This window comes from Pseudorasbora parva, chromosome 14 (genome assembly GCF_024679245.1).
Source record: "Pseudorasbora parva isolate DD20220531a chromosome 14, ASM2467924v1, whole genome shotgun sequence".
Classification (NCBI taxonomy): domain Eukaryota; kingdom Metazoa; phylum Chordata; class Actinopteri; order Cypriniformes; family Gobionidae; genus Pseudorasbora; species Pseudorasbora parva.
Window position 1 is genome coordinate 8,265,989 of NC_090185.1, and position 20,940 is coordinate 8,286,928.

Below are 20,940 nucleotides of genomic sequence, written 5' to 3' on the forward strand. Positions count from 1 at the left end.
ACATCATATGTGTGGATTCATACAAACAAATCATGATCTCAGCATACTTTCACAGCCCTGATGAATATCACCCCTTCAAATGGGTGGGAAAACAATTATCTTATTGCAATCTTCCACTACTTTAGGACTTGAGTGATACTATTTTATGATTTTATTCAACATATGCCTTTTACAACCCGATTCCAATAAAGTTGGGACACTGTAGAAATTGTGGGGAAAAAAAAGGAATGCAATCATTTACAAATGTAATGTAAAAATGTAAGCACCCTTTTTCCACTACGATGCTTCTTATTTACCGGCCACCCAAACCAAACTCATCATTCGTCCCAGAGATGTCCAATCTTCTTTCAACCTTCTGTACAATGTCTGCTAATATCATTGTACTTGGAGATATGAATATTTATTGTCAACTCTTCAACCTGCCATTTCGCAGCAGAATTCCTCCAATTACTCGACTCCTGACACAACTTGTCGATGCCCCCACTCATACCGGAGGCCACTCTCTCAATCTAGTCATTACAAATTCTGTTTATCTCAGTAATTTTCTGGTGTATGATCTGGGAGTTTCTGATCATAAGGCCATCTCCATGAAGATGTCTTCACTGTCCAGCCTCATCAAGCCCAAACGCCAAATCTGCTTCAGAAATCTAAAAAAACATTAACCTAGAGACTATGGCATCTGCTATCCAGCATCTCCTTTCTGTAAACCATCTACCACCCATGGACTCAGTGGACTATTATAATAACACCCTCAGAAGCATTCTGGATCTTCATGCCCTGGTCTTCCTGGATCTTTAAGACCTTGCATTTTCCAACATGACAATGCCAGACCAAATACTGCATCAATTACAACATCATGGCTGCGTAGAAGAAGGATCCGAGTACTGAAATAGCCAGCCAGCAGTCCAGATCTTTCACCAATAGAAAACATTTGGTGCATCATAAAGAGGAAGATGCGACAAAGAAGACCTAAGACAGTTGAGCAACTAGAAGCCTGTATTAGACGAGAATGGGACAACATTCCTGTTCCTAACCTGAGCAACGCGTCTCTTCAGTCTCCAGACTGTTATAAAAAGAAGAGGGCTAAACATGGCCTTGTCCCAACTTTTTTTGAGATGTGTTGATGCCATGAAATTTAAAATCAACTTATGTTTCCCTTAAAATTATACATTTTCTAATTTTAAACATTTGATATGTCATCTAACAAGCCCGGTAAGCTTGTCCCCCTGGATACTCCTTTGGCCATTAAGTTCTTAAACTCTTTTGAGCCTATTACTATGTCTAGCTTAACAGATATAGTTTTTAGGCTCAAGTCCTCTGGTTCATCTCTGGATATTGTGCCTACATGGTTTCTCAAACAAATATTTCATAAAATTGGGTCTTGGATCTTGACCATTATAAATAAGTGCCTTCTCTCAGGTGATGTTCCTGCCCTTTGTAAACATGCTATGGTGAAACCTATATTGAAAAAGCATAACCTGGACATTGCTGATCTACCAAATTTTAGACCCATTTCAAATTTATCTTTTATGTCAAAGATCCTTGAGAAAACTGTATTATTGCAGTTACAGAGCTTTCTTGATGAGAACAGTATTCTCAAAAAATTTCAGTCTGGTTTCAGGAGGTTCCACAGTACTGAATCTGCTTTATTAAGAATTATGAATGATATTTTGTTATCTCTTGATTCGGGGGATTCTGTCATTTTAATTCTACTAGATCTGAGTGCAGCATTTGATACTGTCGACCATGGAATTTTACTATCACGTCTTGAAAAAATTGTGGGCATTCGAGGAAATGCTCTCAATTGGTTTAAGTCTTACCTTACAAATAGGACCTTCTCAGTCGGCATTGGTGGCTCTGTTTCGTCTTTAGCTCCTATTACCTGTGGCGTTCCGCAAGGCTCCATTTTGGCTCCTACCTTATTCTCATTATATATGTTACCTCTCGGATCTATTTTCAGGAAGCATGGAGTGTCCTTTCATTTATATGCAGATGATACTCAAATCTATCTGCCTTTTAAACGTACTGACACAAAGGGTCTAGAAACCTTATTTGCATGTTTAAATGAAATAAAATCCTGGATGTCCGCAAATTTTTTACATTTGAATGCAAGTAAAACAGAGGCTATTGTGTTTAGACCCTCTTTAGATAATGTTAAAACCATTCAAAATTTGGCTTACCTACAGTGTGAGATCAAACCTACAGTCAGGAGTTTGGGTGTTACCTTGGACTCCTCCTTTAGGCTTGACAAACATATTAACACTGCGGTTAAATCATGTTTTTTCCATCTAAAGTTGCTAACTAGAGCCAAGTCATTCTTAACTTCAACTGAGCTTGAAAGAGTTCTGCATGCCTTCGTTCTGTCCCGTCTTGACTATTGTAATTCACTATATGCAGGATTAGCTGCGTTTTCTATTATAGGCTTCAAATGGTCCAAAACGCTGCTGCCAGATTTTTAACTGGGGTCCACAAACGTGAACACATTACACCAATCTTACTGTCGCTAAACTGGTTGCCTGTGCCTTACAGGGTAGATTTTAAAATATTGGTGTTTGTTTTTAAAGCCTTAAACGGTCTTGCCCCTTCCTATTTATCTGAACTCGTGACTGTGAACGCGCCCGGTAGGTGTCTACGGTCCTCCAGTACCCGTATTTTGTCCCAGCCTCGCTCCCGTCTGAAGTCAAGAGGGGACCGTGCATTTGCTGTTATTGGTCCGAAGCTTTGGAATGGTCTTCCATTATCTTTGAGATCTTTAACAAGCATACATGATTTCAAACTTAAAGTAAAGCTACATCTTTTAGATCAGGCATCTGCCTACATTTTAAGCTGTATTTGTACTGTGTTGGGGTTTTCTTTGATATCTCTCTATGTATTTTATGTAAAGCACAGTGGTCAACGTTGGTTGAGTTTACTGGTGCTATATAAATAAATAAAAATAAATAAATAAAAAGAATCTAAGTTGTATTCTGAATAAAAATAAAATTAAAAGTTGAAACTTCCACATCCATTGCATTCTGTTTTTATTCACAATTTGTACAGTGTCCCAACTTTTTTGGAATCGAGTTTGTACTTAAATTTTTACCTCTTGAATCAACCATGATGATATAAAAGTTACCAAAATTTACTTCAGGTTATTAGTTATACAAAAGTTTTAGGCCAAACAACTCCCTCAATCTTTACTTGTGGTCTTTGCATTTGACCAATCATATGATGTATTTCTGGTATTATGCCCCTGTATTAATTTACATTTACACATTTGGCAGATGCGTTTATCCAAAGTGACTTACAGTGCACTTATCACAGGGACAATCCCACTGGAGCAACACAGAGTAAAGGGTCTTGCTCAAGGGCACTGGTGGTGGCAACCGTCAGCGTATCGGTTCAGTGGTTTAGCACAGACCAACATGTCTCGTGTGTAGTCACTAGACATGGTGAATGGTAGTATGTTTTCAAGAAGCAAAGAATGCAAGATCATGCAGGCCCAAAGAAATGGCACACAGTGACATACAGCCAATAACTCTTCCTCTATTTCAGTATGATGGATGGTGTATAACACCAGCTTCAGGTATAGTGGACTTTAAATAGTTCTTTCAGTCTGTAATACCTTGCATGAGACAGATCTGTTCAGAATGTCCTTTAGTCAAGGAAAGCAGCAGCAGCCAGCAGTACACGATGGCATCACAGGTGGATTACATGTGCACACAAGTTCTTCTTTGCTACTTTTAAGTCAAGATGAACAGCATTAGATTGCCCCCTACAGGTTAATCTACAACAGCTCACTCTATAACATCTCCTTCCACCCAAGTTGACAATATTTCCTCCATAATAAATCACAATACTATGCACTATTATACAACCACCATAGCCCCCCCCCCCCAAAAAAAAAATAAAAAAATAAAAAATAAAAATAAATAAATAAATAAATAAATAAATGACCTCAACATCATGAAGGGGAAACCTACTTACACACTCAAAAACCCTTCACAGTGCACAGATTTTTCTTATTTTTTCCTCCTTTTCACAATCTTTCAACAACAGTTCACTTTTTTTCTCACTTCAGTTCATAATCTTTCAAATGAACAGGCAATTTCCTGGTTCTAGGTGACCGTCTCACAACAGGGCTAACGGATTTGTTCCTGTCAGTGGTCCTCTCAGAAGTTGAAGAGGGATCCAGCTGTTTCAAAGGGATTGGTTTCACCAGAAATGTCCTCAGCCCCCGGTTCCTCAGTCTCTTTAGCACCTATCAGATCAGAGTGATCAGGGAAATATCTACAGTCCATGTCCTCTGAAAGATTCACAAGCAATTTCTGCCAGCCATGAATTTGGTCCACTTGTCTTCGGACCGATCTCCCATCACCAAGCATCACTTTATAAGAAAGTGGTCAAGCCACAGTCTCTGTGTGCCCAGGAATCCATTTTGGATCTCCAACACCAAATCTCCGTTCATGGGCCTTTTTATCACGATGGACTTCTTGCTTTTGTTGTTGCTCCTGAATCTTTCTAGTTGACTCTTCTATTCAAAGATATCCCTTTGGTTTCTTCAAATATGGAACTTGTTGTTAGGGAGCTTGACAATTGTTGCTAGGGTGTTGTTACAGAGTGTCCAAGAAGATAATTAAGATTGAATGGTTGAGTCAAACGAGCCCACGTCCATCTCTATGACACTGCTGCAAAGATATCCATCTGGGCCTTTATAATGGCAGTTTATAGGATCAGTTGCTAGGGTGCTCTTAATGGTTGCTAGGGCATGGCTTGATAGCATCACGATGATCCTGAGAGACTGATTGGTTGCATGAGTTAAATAAGCCCACCTCCCACATCTCTATGACATTGTGATCCAGAGTTATTTTTAATAAAGTATTTTTATGCAAGTTCCCATAGTAGGAAAAACACACACGAGCACTTCCTGTTTCATGGGTCGCGTCTTCACCATAGTGTGTCTATAGGGCAGCTCTTGCGTCCCAGGGGTTAAACTTACACCTCATTGTGAGGTATGATTTTACAGAGCCTGACAGCCTCTTCAAATGTGGTAACCCATGTTTCTACAAAATCCTCATTTATATCCTGTCAAAGTTCATCCCCATTTTTTGCCCACTGTGCAAACATTGTACGCCCGATCACTTATAAAAGTCAAAGCACATCTCTCTTAAAAAAGCTGTATGATTTGACACCACATTAATGGGTCAATGACAAACACAAGAGAACAATAGTGATGCTTTGCTCCACAAGACTGCAGTTTATAATCAACAGTGAATTAGAACTTAAATGGTACAACTTGTAAAATAATCAATACTGTCAGTCCCTGAGAACAGATTAAGGCTTGAAGTGAGAAAGAGGAACTTTACAGGAACACACACATGTGGGTGAGTGTGTGGTGGTCAAATCCGGTGGGGGAGGATTCACACTCAGCACTATATTAATATCACAGTTTAACACTTGAGTTAGTTCACTGTGTGTGTTCACATATTTCAGTGTTATTTGAGATGGTTCATCTGTTTATTTTGTGCTGCGTGTGGCATATGGCTGGTAAGTTTATTTCTTTTAAGACATTACATTATGCTTTAGTTTTAACACAAAGTAATCAGCTTTTTCTAATCAACAAAGGTATTTGCATTATCTGTTATTCCAAAATGAAAGATGCACAAAATAAGCAGAAATGAATTTGATTCCACACTTTTAACAACATTTGAAAATATAATAAAAGTTCACAATGAAAGTGTTAAAAAACTACAAACATGGCAGATGTGCGAGTCCGGCGGTTAAGAGGTTTAGATAAAGGGGTTAAAGTGACTAATAATCAACATTTAACCTGATAAAAAATATTTATTTAATGTTTTCCTCATTATATTTCATCTGCAACACTGAACCTGTATAAAGATCTGTTTGGCCATTAACTTTATATTCATCGTTGTATTAATATGAGGAGAGTCTCATGAAAGACTGTAAGTAGGGATGGGTATCGTTAAGATTTTAACGGTATTACTACTCTTATCGATACTGCTTATCGGTCCGGTACTTTAACGGTATTCTTATCGGTACTATTTGAGATTTTTATATATATATATATATATATATATATATATATATATATATATATATATATATATATATATATATATATATATATATATATATTCTAGTAATCAAATGTAAAATAACACTGCATAGTTTATCATAAATAGCCTATATGAATGCTTATTAAAGCTAAAGTTATTCATTCAAGAGCTGTGAGTGATTTTCTCTTTGCATTTGGTTGTTTAATTCGCAGTAATTCGTCAGCATGTTTATTTACACTGCTGCCTCTTTAAGACAGATGTGCAGATCTATAGGCGACTGATAATAGGCAGATGCACTACACTTTCTCCCGACTATATCCATAATAACTACGTCCATTTTAGACACAAACTGTGTTTAAGAGACTCTCCAAGCTGGTCATTTTGACATAGATGTTTGTGTAGCCTACATTTGATCGTTTAGACGCGAGTGTGAAACCGAAAGTGTAATTTGCTCGTCTCGTTGCGGGCTTTTTCGGAGCGCGCGCCGACTTGGGAACAATCTCTTGCGGACATTTTTGTGCTTTTAATCGCTCTTTTTATTATTAAACACATCCCACAGCCAACAGTAGCTAGACTGTATTTTACAACAATCACTGATCGTGCTGATTTTGTCATTAGGCTACGTTTGAGTTTTAGGGAGAAATGGCAGTTGCTGCAAAGTTGCGCTAGACATAAATATTATTATTATAATCTTTGGAAGCTAAAATAAAATCAGACTATCACAGATCTAAAGTGTAACCAGTTATGTTTGAATGTTTAGTTCTGTCCTCGGCTGTCGTTTGCGTCTCTCTCTCTCTCTCTCTCTCTCTCTCTCTCTCTCTCTCTCTCTCTCTCTCTCTCTCTCTCTCTCTCTCTCTCTCTCTCTCGTCACGTGTAATTTCAAAAGTACCGACAGCAGAACCGATAACGGCCGAGCTTATCGATACAACGGTCTTTCAAAATTAACCCCCGGGGCCCATTTAATACCGGTTTTCGGTACCCATCCCTAACTGTAAGGGTGGATCGCCTACAGTGGTTCTGACTGCAGGGTTGCCGAACGACTAAAGAAACGTTATCAGCGTGATGGTAGAAAACTGTACATTTCTTGTCTATAACCACCTACTGCAACTTATACCAACGACGGAAATAAGCGCAGTTACAATAGCAAAATATGTGGGAGAGCGTTGCTTTAATGTGACTATATTGTATTGCAATAGGGAGCACTTCAAAGTCAATACCAAACCAAAACTAGCTAGCAAATCATTTATAATTGAAAGAATTTAATGACAAAATCCGGTTATGGTTACACTTAAAATAGTTACAAAATAGATGAATGTGATGATAAAACTTATACCATTCATCGTACCCAGCATGTGTAGAATGTTACCTGAGAGAGAGAGAGATAGAAAGATAGAAAGAGAGAGAAAAAGAGAAAGCAAAGAGAAGAGCCAAAGAAGGCCCTAGAATCGACAGCCAGAGCAGATGACAGCGTCAGAGGAAAAAGACCCGAGCAACAGTTGCAATCTTCTTTTATCCATCCCTTGACCATGTGACTGAAACCCTGAGACATTCAAACTGACCAATCAGAGCAGACTTCCCCCACTGTACTACAGGTGTGGCACCATTTGGCCTACAGGCCCTCAACATCTCTTTGTCTTTAGGAATCCCAAACGGCCCCACTGATAAGAGAGAGGGGGTGAAACAGTAAAACAAATATCTTTGTTCAAAGAAAAATATCAAATATCTTTGATTATTTTGGATTCTTTCAAGACCCACGACTGCAGATCAATGAGCTGCTTCTTTTCTCTCTGATACTGAAGGAAATGAAATGAAGTGTGGAGGATGTTAACTGAAGATGATTGACAGGTCAGTTTACAGTGACAGGATGTGTAACTAAGTGACAGAGGCTGTCCGTTAAAGACTGTGATGTGATAGTACGTCCCACAGCTTTACTCTTACACATTCAGAAGTACTTTTTCTTCAAAAAAAGATTATCTTCAAATAAACTATTATTAAAGGGGGGGGGGGGGTGAAATGCTGTTTCATGCATACTGAGCTTTTTACACCTTTAAAGACTTGGATTCCCATCCTAAACATAGACAAAGTTTCAAAAACTAATGTTGGACATTTGATTGAGTATTTCTGTGTCAAAAATACTCCTTCCGGTTTCTCACAAATTTCGGAGAGTTTTTTTCGAGTATGGGTCGGCTTGACGTCGATAGAGCGGAAGGGCCTTGTATGGGCCGTACGGGCTCTTCTCCCGGTAGGGTGCGCGCGCGCGTAACTAGAGGGAGGGAAAGGAAATACACGCTGTAAACAGTCTCTCAGGTGCAGATCCACTTTTCCGTGAACACTTCTGTCGCGCCGCGCTCCACTTTATTCCTATGGGTGACGTCGAGCGACTTCAATGCTTCAGCACAGCATTCCAGGAAGGCAGCGCTGCATTTGAACCGATTTGAACGCAGAAATGACGGGAAGCTTCAAGGCATCGCTTCAGTCGCGTCGCAAAGTGGATTTCCACGGTCACTGCTGTCACAGGACTTCACCAAATCATTACAAAGAAGTGTGTTTTTGACAGAGCGGTCCTGCTTTGGAAGCAGGCGGTGAGTAAATCAACTTCAAATGTCTCTGCTATTGGCTACCGTCGCATGAGTAAACATCTGTAAACGATACGATCGCGTGCTTCGTCATTCAAATGCGCTAACGGTTACTCCATTGTTGTTCTGTATAACGTTACACTATTCTGACTCTGACGTGCAAAACCGTTTTGCTTGCTACCTCTAAGGTCTAGTCACATACAATAGTCCATAAACCGAATCATGTCCTCATAAACTGCGCGTAAAGACACACAAAGGCCCCTAAATACAGTCCATACCACAGAGACGGACGTCCTGCTGTTGCCGTTTCTCCTGTTCAATTTATTTCAGCCTCAGATTTGATTCTGGATCATTATCTGTATTAGCTGAGAGCGATGGGTTTCTCCACGCTTGAGGACATCACCGCTTTGTGCACATTCTGCATTCTTTAGCTCCGCCCACACGATTCGCCTCCAGCCACTCGTTTTTTTCCGGAAAGACTCGGTACAGCCCATATTTCTTTTATAAATATGATAAAACTAAAGACTTTTCGGAGATATGAAGGATGCAATACTACTCTATAGGTACTCAAGATTGACATGAGATTGACTGAAACTGAGTGTTTCACCCCCCCTTTAAATTATCCCAAGAGCACGTCTTAAATCTAAGGGTGACACACTTTCGCTTTCACCAGATTATGGAATAACCGTCCTTTTGTGGTTAGATCATCCCCGACGCCAAGTACTTTCAAGTGCTGCTTAAAGTCATACCTGTTCTTGCTCGCAGTTTAAACTTTTAATAGATGTTTTATTGCTTGTTGTTTTTATTTGGTTTGATTTTCATTTTTATTTATCATTGTTTTGTAATGTACAGCACTTTTGAGTTACTGCCTGAAAAGGGCTCTGTAAGTAAATACAATACAAATACAAAAGTTTAAAAAAAGAAATCTGTGTGTTCTCCAGGTGTGTTTGGTGAGTCAGTGTCAGTGATGGAGGGAGATTCTGTCACTCTAAACACTGATCTCACTGAAATACAGGAAGACGAGGAGATACTGTGGAAATATGGAGGTGAATACTCTCTGATAGCTCTAATCAGTAGAGCTGCTGTAATCTTCTCCACATTTGATGTTCCTGACGGGAGATTCAGAGACAGACTGAAGCTGGATCATCAAACTGGATCTCTGACCATCACACACATCTCAACTGAACATGCTGGAGATTATCAACTAGAGATAAGAGGACTGAAACTGACATCAAAAACATTCAGAGTTTCTGTCTATGGTGAGGAGAGATATTTTGTCTTGTCCTTCAAATATTCTTATTTTACATACCAACATTTTTTTTCTTTTTCTGATAGAAACACTCAGTGATCACAAAACACAGTGAATGGGAAATAAGATTGTAAATTATATGTATTAATATATGTTATTCTCTCTTTCTCAGCTCGTCTGCCTGTTCCTGTCATCAGCAGTAACTCTTCACACTGTTCATCATCTTCATCATCCTCATGTTCACTGGTGTGTTCGGTGTTGAATGTGAGTCATGTGACTCTCTCCTGGTTCAAAGGAAACAGTTTATTGTCCAGCATCAGTGTGTCTGATCTCAGCATCAGTCTCTCTCTACCTCTGGAGGTGGAATATCAGGATAAAAACACCTACAGCTGTGTGCTGAACAATCCCATCAGCAACCAGACCAGACATCCCAACATCACTCAACTCTGCCACACATGTGCAGGTACGGCAGCACGATATTAGTTGCATTTATTCACTGAATTAATTTGTTAGATAAACTTCTGAAAAGTATTTACTATTTAATTCCTCAAAATGAAATGCAGCCAAATATCAATCAGACAAGTAAAAACAGTCTGGATAAGAGGCTGAATATAGTGTATTAATACAGGCATCAACAGAGGAGTATTTAACATTTAAATATATCCGAAATCATTTAGATACAAAACTTGGTGTGACTGACTGCAGGGGCGGAGTGGCCATCGGGAGAATTCCCGGTGGGCCGTAGCCTGACAAGCCAGACCCACATCAAGATGTTTGGTCTGGAAACTCACCATTGACAGCTCAATCCGAGGGGCGGGATAAACGGTTGTCTTTCAAACTCCCTCTGCACGCGATAGGATAGCGCTACAACCAACCAGAGCAAGGAAGGTGAAGCAGAGCTCGTTGACAGATTAAACATTCGCCGTATCCGGTCGGCTAAACTCAGAACACATCTTCCCTTTTTAAGAATGACGTCAGTGCCGTTCTTTTCTCAGAGAAAAGCTTAACTCCAAGTCTTCCAGAGTTGCGGTCAAAGCTGATTCGAAAGACCGCCGTTCGCCAGTTTCTGTGTTTACTAGAAGCACGCAAGCGCAACTCGGCCGTCATTATGGCCCCGCCCACCGACTCTATACACGATGTGATTGGCCCGGCAAGAGTTAGGGGAATACAGCTCAGAAGGGTATTGAGAGTTGCGAGACGACACTCGCGGGCAGATTAGATTTGCTGCCGCTAGGGTGCGTCTAGATTTCTAGGCTAGGTGGGACGTTCTGTCCGCTCATAAATTGGGCCGGCAGACTCGGCTGCTTCATTTTTCTTTTCTCTTAATTTTCTCTGTATGTCTGTAAATGTGTTTAGTGAATGTGTGACTGATATAACAGCGCCGCTAATTACACTAGATTTTAATTTAAAGCAGCGCATGATCATCAGACCGTGCATTTAAAAAAATGCCGCTTTCTGTTGTCAGAGCGCTCTCTCTCTCTCTCTCTCTCTCTCTCTCTCTCTCTCTCTCTCCCTCTCTCTCTCTCTCTCAACTCTGGCGCCTTGGTGTACTCAGCTCGTTGCCATGAAGAAACAAAACAAAATCGTAATTTAATGCTGTGGAGAGAATAAGCTAATCGCGGAAGGATAAAATGGATGGTAAAAAGTTGCCAGGGGGAGCTGAAAAACCCAGGTTAAAAAAAGAAAGGCGTTGGAGGATGAGGCGGTCAAATGTGCCAAACAAACAGATTTTTTTTCAAGACAAATGAGCACACAGAACATGACTCAAGGTAACGTACAGTGACTATAGTATATGTAACGTTACATTTATGCATTTGGCACACACTTTTATCCAAAGTGACTTACATTGAAGGAATTATTTTTTATGCAGATCACTGTTTTATTTTGATGATTTTTTTTAAATTTCAGTGATTTTAGCCTTGTGACTTTCCTATTTCTTCTTGAATCATATACTAATAAATAACAGGATAGTAAGAACAGATCTGTCACTTCATTTTTCAAGGTTCCACCACGGTTCTAAACTTTACAAAGGGAACCATATAGTCTGAAAACACATAGGCCTAATAGTTTGCACGCAATCATGAGAGAGAGAGAGAGAGAGAGAGAGAGAGAGAGAGAGAGAGAGAGAGAGAGAGAGAGAGAGAGAGAGAGAGAGAAATTCCTGTCTGTTCCCACGCATACGGACCCATAATCTACACATTAGGCTTGTTTGAGATGAGCAAAATCTGCGCAGAACCGATCAAAGCCAACAGGAGCAGAGACTCTCGATATTGCATTCGTTACACGTCGGGGATTTTATGAATGAACACTGACAGCTCCGTTTGACTAGAGCTGACCGTCAGTGCATGCTCCTCCTAAACAAACACACGATCCAAAATGCTGTCTGCTCGCTATTATACTCTCGTCGATATGTTTTTTTTTTTGACAAACAACAATAAATAGACAAAGACAATTTCACACAGAGAGCATTGTTGCAGACAACAGAAGCTAACATTTGGTTCAGCGGTGCTTTATAGTTTCCTGGTCAATGACGTCACCCACCTGTGACGTACAGGCACGCCATTGGACTGATTTCACGAGCGCTTCACGACACAATCACAAAAAGGCGCCCTTGAAAGGGAACCACACATATGTTTTATAATTGTTCATTTGTTTCGTTTTGATTTTTGTTGTTGTTGTTTAGTTTTTTCAGAAGTCCACGCCCACTCCTGTGAGTCTGCTGAAGCTGTGCTCCGATTGGTCGTCACTGCGCTAATGGGCGTGGCTGCTGCGGCTGCTGCTGTTCTTCTGATCAATGACGTCAGAGCTACAAGAGCTCAAACAGAACAGATGTCATAAATATAAAGTGAGTGATATATTGCAGTTTTAAAATGAAGTCTAATTGTTTATTGATTGTGAAGCTTACCTATTCCCTCTGAGAACTGGAGTGTAAACGTTAATAATCTGAATCTGGTGTATTAAAGCCATCTGGTGGCCAAAACCAGGAACATTCTTAAAAATATATATTTTTTTATTCTGTAATGCCATCAATGTCACATTTCTTTAATTATATTGCTTAATTGATGTTATGTTACTGTTTTCATTTTGATGTAGACTATAGGCTTATGTATGCAGCATCCCCACAGATATAAATGTACAAATATTTGTCACGCCAATAAATCAACTGAATATTAAATATTAATTTAAGGGTGAAACAAAAGAGTCAACGTTATTTCTGTACTTGATTTTCGTATTCATAAACAGATATTATATATTTTAAGACTGGATCAAAGATTGATGTTACATGTGCAGGGATGTTCCCAAAGGAAGCCGCTGAAAGACTCAGAAATGAAACTATAACATATTTTGAACACTAGAGGAAGACTGAGTCCGACATCACACCTAACCGATCATTAGTGGTGTAATTATATATCCATCTGTAAAGAAGCTAAAACAGCATCACAGCACTGTAAGCTCCACCCCTAATGTGTGTGTCATGATGTGTAAGTTCATATAATCAGAGCTCATGTCATATATGTGTGGATTCATACAAACATACAAACTCAGCATACTTTCACAGTCCTGATGAATATCACCCGTTCAAACGGGTGGAAAAACAATTAACTTATTGCAATCTTCCACTACTTTAGGACTTGAGTGATACTATTTTATGATTTTATTCAACATATGCCTTTTCCTTCTATTTCTTACCTCTTAAATCCCCCGTGATAAAATAAAAGATACTAATATTTACCTCTTGTTGTAAATATTGGTATCTTTGCATTTGACCAATCATATGACATATTTTCCGTATTATGCCTCTGCATTCAAGTAGCAAAGAACGCAAGGACATGTAAGCCTAAAGAAATGACACACACACACACACACACACACACACACACACACACACACACACACACACTCCTGGTTCACTACCTTTGTGGGGACTCGCCATAGACGTAATGGTTTTTATACCGTACAAACCGTATTTTCTATCCCCCACTGCCCCTAAACCTACACACATCTCTCTCTCTCTCTCTCTCTCTCTCTCTCTCTCTCTCTCTCTCTCTCTCTCTCTCTCTCTCTCTCTCTCTCTCTCTCTCTCTCACACACACACACACTCAAAAAAAAAAAGCACATTGGTTGAACTAATCGTGGACAGTGGTTCCACGTGATTACACCACATTATCTTCACAACAATGGATGATGTTCAACCAGCTTGAAATATTTGTGTTCATATATATATATATATATATATATATATATATATATATATATATATATATATATATATATATATATATATATATATTAACTTCAGATCCAATAGTTTTAAACCTCAACAGGGTGCCCGCCTTCGCGGAAATAAACCCTTGTCAATGGAGAGTGGCCAGACTCTATGTACAAATGAAATGTACGAGAGTCTGGTGAAACCAGGCTAGGGCGAAGCCACCTCAAACCAGAATTGAAAGACTCTTGGCTGGCTACAAAAAGTGTTTACAAGCTGTGATTCTTGCCAAAGAGGGCAGTACAAGGTGTTAACTCTGCATGGTGCCCAAACTTTAGCAGACACCATTTTTTGGTTTTCTGTTATTTTGAAATGTAAATGATAGAAATAAAATCTAACTTCTTTTGGACTTATTATACAGATGTCCAACCTGTCATTTGATGCCTTTTGGAGATTTTTCCATCTTGGCATCTTTATGCACATTAATAAAAATGTTTTACCTGGGGTGCCCAAACTTTCGATCCCCACTGTATAGGCCTCAATTTGAATTGAGAGTGTGTCAAAATAAAGATAAACTATGACTTGTATGAATAATGACAGTTGATTAGAAACACATTTTCAATATATTCAGTTTATTTAAAACCACACACAGTGTAAATGTGCACATCATAAGATGTATTAGAAGGCAATGCAGTGCAACAGTCGGATACATATTTCAGCAGTTTTATGCAACATTCACACCAAACACGAATAGAGCGTGAAATTCACGTCTAGTTGGACGGATTAACATTTTAAATCCGTGAATAAATCGAGCGTCTGAAGTGAAATAGACGTGCGTTCAAGACGCTCCAGGAGCTGCGCCTGGATGACAGCTCGCTCTCACTCCTGTATGTATATCTTAGGCTACAATAAAATGAAATATTTCACAAAAAAACACTGTCTCTTTTAATTTTCATTTAAAAAAATATAATAGCCACACAACACATATTGATTATCTTAACTGCATGTTTATAATAACACACAAAATACACAACACAACCATGCCTCTTTTCGCTTGCATTTAAAAACACCTTTTAAACACATTAATATGTGGTTCAGACAATAAGTGTGCATATATATGAATATCAACAAATGATAGATTCATAGATAAAGACCAAAGATAACCTGTTGGGTTAACTCACTCCGCTTGGTCGTCACTCAAAAAAAAAAAAAAACTTAATTTAACAAACAAAAAAATAATAGAAACTGAGCTAAATAGAACTACTTTGACATTAAAAACAAAGCTGAACTATTTTAATGGCTGAAACAATGTGCAATAAGCAGGACAGACTCGGGCCGGGCTAGGGCCTAGCTTTGAGGCACATGCAGGGCTCTAGTCTGAAGCACACACGTACATGTACACGTACACACACACTTTTGTACTTATAATGAAGGTTGTAAAATAATTGCCTTAAGATTACTTTGGTGCTGCTATCAGTAACAGGTAACGGGAAGCTGTGAAGCATTTCATCACACCTGTTCAGTCCTGTTGAGTCCCTTCAGTCTGTAAGAAAACAACAAATCACAAAAGATTAATGAGAACAATAAACATTACCAGCTACAGAAATCAGCACATCTGACATTAATCCGTGAATTAGATTCTGTTTGAATGTTTAGTTCTTACTGGGAAGATTTTCAGAGCAGGTGAAATCAAACACAGATCTGAATGTGATGTAATTTCATATTTACTACAAAGACAAACTCCAGTAGCAGTATTTTACCTCATTGATGTGACGAACTTCAGGATCATCCCTTTATCTCTTCAATGACTTTTCTGCATTGAAAAACACACACACAAACACAAATTTTGCACAATAAAGATGAGATTTTATTCTTACTCCATTACCGGTAGGTGAAACTATACATTTTTAGGTCTCCTGTGGCAAAAGTAAATCCCACCAGAAGCAGCAGCTACAGACACCAGCACCAGAACAGCAACAACTATTACTGCTACAGCAGCTGAAGACAGACCTGAACCTGAAGACGGACCTGAACCTGAAGACAGACCTGAACCTGAAGACAGACCTGAAGACAGACCTGAACCTGAAGACGGACCTGAACCTCAAGACAGACCTGAACCTGATGACGGACCTGAACCTCAAGACAGACCTGAACCTGATGACGGACCTGAACCTCAAGACAGACCTGAACCTGATGACGGACCTGAATCTGAAGACAGACCTGAACCTGAAGACAGACCTGAACCTGAAGACAGACCTGAACCTGAAGACGGACCTGAACCTGATGACGGACCTGAATATGAAGACAGACCTGAACCTGAAGACGGACCTGAACCTCAAGACAGACCTGAACCTGATGACGGACCTGAATCTGAAGACAGACCTGAACCTGAAGACAGACCTGAACCTGAAGACGGACCTGAACCTGAAGACGAACCTGAACCTGATGACGGACCTGAACCTGATGATGGACCTGAAACTGATGACAGATCTGAACCTGAAGACAGACCTGAACCTGAAGACAGACCTGAACCTGAAGACAGACCTGAATCTGAAGACAGACCTGAACCTGAAGACAGACCTGAACCTGAAGACAGACCTGAACCTGAAGACAGACCTGAACCTTAAGACAGACCTGAACCTGAATGTAACGAAGTTCGTGGATGGAAGGAAGGAGGCGGGAACCGGCGAACGTTTCACAACCATTTATTAACTCAAAATAAATAAACAAAATGAAAGTAAAACCGCAGGCAGCCCCTCACGGACGACTGCCCGCAAACACACAAAATAAAATGTGGGCAGCCCCTCACGGACGACTGCCCACAAACACATAATAACAAAAAAAAAAAAACCATAAAATCCAGGCCTGGTCCTCTCTCGTCTTCCGCTGCCATCGTTCCTCCTTTTATGCTCCCGTCACATGGCCGCGAGACGAGACCGGTGTGCCACGCAGCTGGCACTCGTTAACATTAATCAGCGGCCCGCTCTCGCGGTCCCTCGCCCCGCTACTTGCCACACCACACTGAAGACAGACCTGAACCTGAAGACAGACCTAAACCTGAAGACAGACCTACACCTGAAGACAGACCTGAACCTGAAGACAGACCTACACCTGAAGACAGACCTAAACCTGAAGACGAACCTGAACCTGAAGACAGACCTAAACCTGAAGACAGACCTAAACCTGAAGACGGACCTGAACCTGAAGACGGACCTGAACCTGAAGACAGACCTGAACCTGAAGACAGACCTGAACCTTAAGACAGACCTGAACCTGAAGACAGACCTGAACCTGAAGACGGACCTCAACCTTAAGACAGACCTGACCCTGAAGGCAGACCTAAACCTGAAGACGAACCTGAACCTGAAGACAGACCTAAACCTGAAGACGGACCTGAACCTGAAGACAGACCTGAACCTGAAGACAGACCTGAACCTTAAGACAGACCTGAACCTGAAGACGGACCTGAACCTGAAGACGGACCTGAACCTTAAGACAGACCTGAACCTGAAGACAGACCTACACCTGAAGACGGACCTGAACCTGAAGACGGACCTGAACCTGAAGACGGACCTGAACCTGAAGACAGACCTGAACCTGAAGACAGACCTGAACCTGATGACGGACCTGAACCTGAAGACGGACCTGAACCTGAAGACGGACCTGAACCTGAAGACGAACCTGAACCTGAAGACGAACCTGAACCTGAAGACGGACCTGAACCTGAAGACGAACCTGAACCTGAAGACGAACCTGAACCTGAAGACAGACCTAAACCTGAAGACAGACCTAAACCTAAAGACAAACCTGAACCTGAAGACAGACCTAAACCTGAAGACGGACCTGAACCTGAAGACAGACCTGAACCTGAAGACAGACCTGAACCTGAAGACAGACCTGAACCTGAAGACGAACCTGAACCTGAAGACAGACCTGAATCTGAAGACAGACCTAAACCTGAAGACAGACCTGAACCTGAAGACAGACCTGAACCTGAAAACGGACCTGAACCTGAAAACGGACCTGAACCTGAAGACGGACCTGAACCTGAAGACAGACCTGAACCTGAAGACAGACCTGAACCTGAAAACGGACCTGAACCTGAAGACAGACCTGAACCTGAAGACAGACCTGAACCTGAAGACGGACCTGAACCTGAAGACAAACCTGAACCTGAAGACAGACCTAAACCTGAAGACGGACCTGAACCTGAAGACAGACCTGAACCTGAAGATTCGTGTGCGTGTGTGCGCATGAGTGTGTGTGTGTGTGTGTGTGTGTGCGTGCATGCATGCGTGTGAGAGAGATTGTGTGTAGAGTGTGAGAGAGTAGCTACAAGAGTGAGTTTTGTTTCTACCCCTGCCGTTCCCACACGAGGTAGCAATTCTTAAATGTGACCTAACAAAGGTAAAGAGAAAATATTAACCATATATGCTGTTTATATTGCTTGTCATTGGGATGAAGTAAACATCTGTTGAGTATTTTAACATAACATTATAGATTTGAGTTGAATTAAAAACCCAAAAATGCAACGGGTCCACCAGACCGACGAACACTGGCTGAGTAACAAAAATATGAACACCACACAAGGGTTAAAGAACATTTCAGTATATTGGCTTTCTCAAATCAACATCAATATCTGTAGCATTCAGCTGCTTGTGTCTCGACTTCATACATAATGTCACCACATTACCCCTGAGCTATTTAAACTATACTGGCTCCTGGTTTAGTAGACTTGCTCCTATTTCAGTTTATGATTTGAACACACCATCTGTACATTCTTGTTCTCTCTGCTCTGCTGGTTCCCTTTATCTTTATCTGCCTCTTTGTAAACTCTTGTCTTTGTTAAAACTATTTGCTTGCCAATGAAAATAATTAAGATTGAATTCCGTTCTGATGCAGCTACAGCTGTAGAGAAAAGCAGCTCTTATTGTGTGATTAAACACATAAAACCTGCCTTTAAACATTATATAACCGACACTCACCATGAACAGAAACACTGAAGATCTTTCTAATGTCGGGGCCGATCAGTAGTTCATAAACTCCAGAGTCTTCATTTCTGATGTTCATGACGGTCAGAGCTCCAGTCTGATGATCCAGCTTCAGTCTGTCTCTGAATCTCTCATTAACTTCATTACACTGAACATCTGTACAGACTTTACTCTGATCAGTTATGTGAGCGATGCGAATGACATTAAAATACCATTCAATCTCTTGTTGGTGTGCTTTAACATCAGTGTGTAGAGTGACTGAATCTCCCTCCGTCACTGACACTCTATCTATAACAACACCAGACACACCTGGAAAAAAAAAAGAAATACATTCTTATCTTTCACTTCAGATCTTACAAATTGAGTGGTAAAAAATGACTGGATTCAAAAATGACATGCAAAGACAGTGTGTGTGTGTGTGTGTGTGTGTGTGTGTGTGTGTGTGTGTGTGTGTGTGTGTGAGAGAGCCTGTTTATGTGGTTTATGAGGACACAAATTTGTATCACTACATGGGTATTACACTGGTATTACACTATAAATGTGGTTTATGATGACATATCAAATGTCCTCATAATCCAAATGGCCTTAAAAACATACTAAATTATGTTTTTTTGAAAAAGTAAAAATGCAGAATGTTTCCTGTGATGGGTAGGTTTAGGGGCAGGGGCAGTGTAAGGGGATAGAAAATACGGTTTGTACAGCATAAAAACCATTACGCCTATGGAGAGTCCCTGTAAACCACATAGACCAACATGTGTGTGTGTGTAGGAAAAAAAATGTCTTCCTTAATACATTTGAGAATGTTATAGCAATGCACTGTGTCTGTTTCCTTGATATCTCACGCTGCAGCTGCTGCCACACACCACAGGGGTGGAAATATTGGACACCGACTGATGACTGAGAATACTGAGGCTACAGTCTATCTAAAAGTTATATCGTAACATGTATATTTACATGTGTTTACGTATGTCTGTATGATGATCAAAATAATCATCATAAAAGATCAAAATAAAGATTAAAAACAAAGATGAATAAATAATCTATAGTTTTAGATTATTTATTATTAAATCACTTGACATAAGCATTTTCAGGAAATCCCATTTAATAGTTTTGTCATAAATAATCTAAATATACAATAAGCCTGCCATTCACGCCCTTAAACTGCCCTTTTTGCGGCCCCCCATCAGAAACTTGTTGTAAACTATAAATACACGTGTTCACGTCATATAATCAAAAACACATTTAATTTTCGAGTTAAAACAGCAATACCATAGTACAGAAACAATTAATTCCATTTTAATAAAGTTTTAAAAAAAAGTCCTGGTGCAAAACTGTGTCACGTGCGTCGGTCGTTTTTATGTCGACCTAAAAGACAGATTGGAACTAATACATGATATTTTAACAAGCTAGAGCACAACACGAGCGAAATAAAGGTAATCAAATGAATTTCTGTCGAAGCTATTAGAGCTGGCACAAAATAAAACTGCGTCACGTTCTTTTTTACCGACCGGAAGAGAGGATGTAACGGACACCTCGTAAAAACAACAACAAACAACAACAATATAAAAGTCTTACCTTGGTAGAGTAGGCCTAAAGATGAACCAACTGAGAGAATAATGAAGAAACCCTTAATATTCATTTTCAAAAATGAATGCTAATACAGTGATATAGCCCTAAAAGCGTCTTGCTGAATGCAGCCACTCCGCAATACTGACTGAAAGTGAAACTAAGCCGAACTGTGACGCGGTGACGAAAGTTACAAACAAACCAACAAAAACATACAATGCTTTCACAAAAACAACGTCGTTACCCTGTTCAATTTGTAAAACTTTGTTTAAATATTATTATAGGTAGCATTGGT

General features: G+C 40.0%; 1 protein-coding gene and 1 pseudogene across 1 annotated transcript; both read left to right on the forward strand.

The window, feature by feature from the left end:
- Nucleotides 1-9,599: 9,599 nt before the first annotated feature.
- Nucleotides 9,600-13,028, forward strand: LOC137040708 (SLAM family member 9-like). The gene is made up of 3 exons (XM_067416481.1): nucleotides 9,600-9,891; nucleotides 10,054-10,344; nucleotides 12,487-13,028. The coding sequence occupies exons 1-3, from the start codon at nucleotides 9,600-9,602 to the stop codon at nucleotides 12,717-12,719; spliced, it is 816 nt and encodes a 271-aa protein (XP_067272582.1). The 3' UTR covers nucleotides 12,720-13,028.
- A 2,919-nt stretch (nucleotides 13,029-15,947) lies between these two features.
- LOC137040709 (cell surface glycoprotein 1-like) lies at nucleotides 15,948-19,030 on the forward strand (annotated as a pseudogene).
- The last annotated feature ends 1,910 nt before the right edge of the window (nucleotides 19,031-20,940 follow it).

Coding starts and splice junctions, on each gene's coding strand:
- LOC137040708 (XM_067416481.1), top strand. CDS start 9,600: ATGGAGGGAGATTCTGTCACTCTAAACACTGATCTCACTGAAATACAG. Junction 9,892..10,053: donor ATTCAGAGTTTCTGTCTATG/GTGAGGAGAGAT, acceptor TCTCTTTCTCAG/CTCGTCTGCCTGTTCCTGTC. Junction 10,345..12,486: donor ACTCTGCCACACATGTGCAG/GTACGGCAGCAC, acceptor AATCACAAAAAG/GCGCCCTTGAAAGGGAACCA.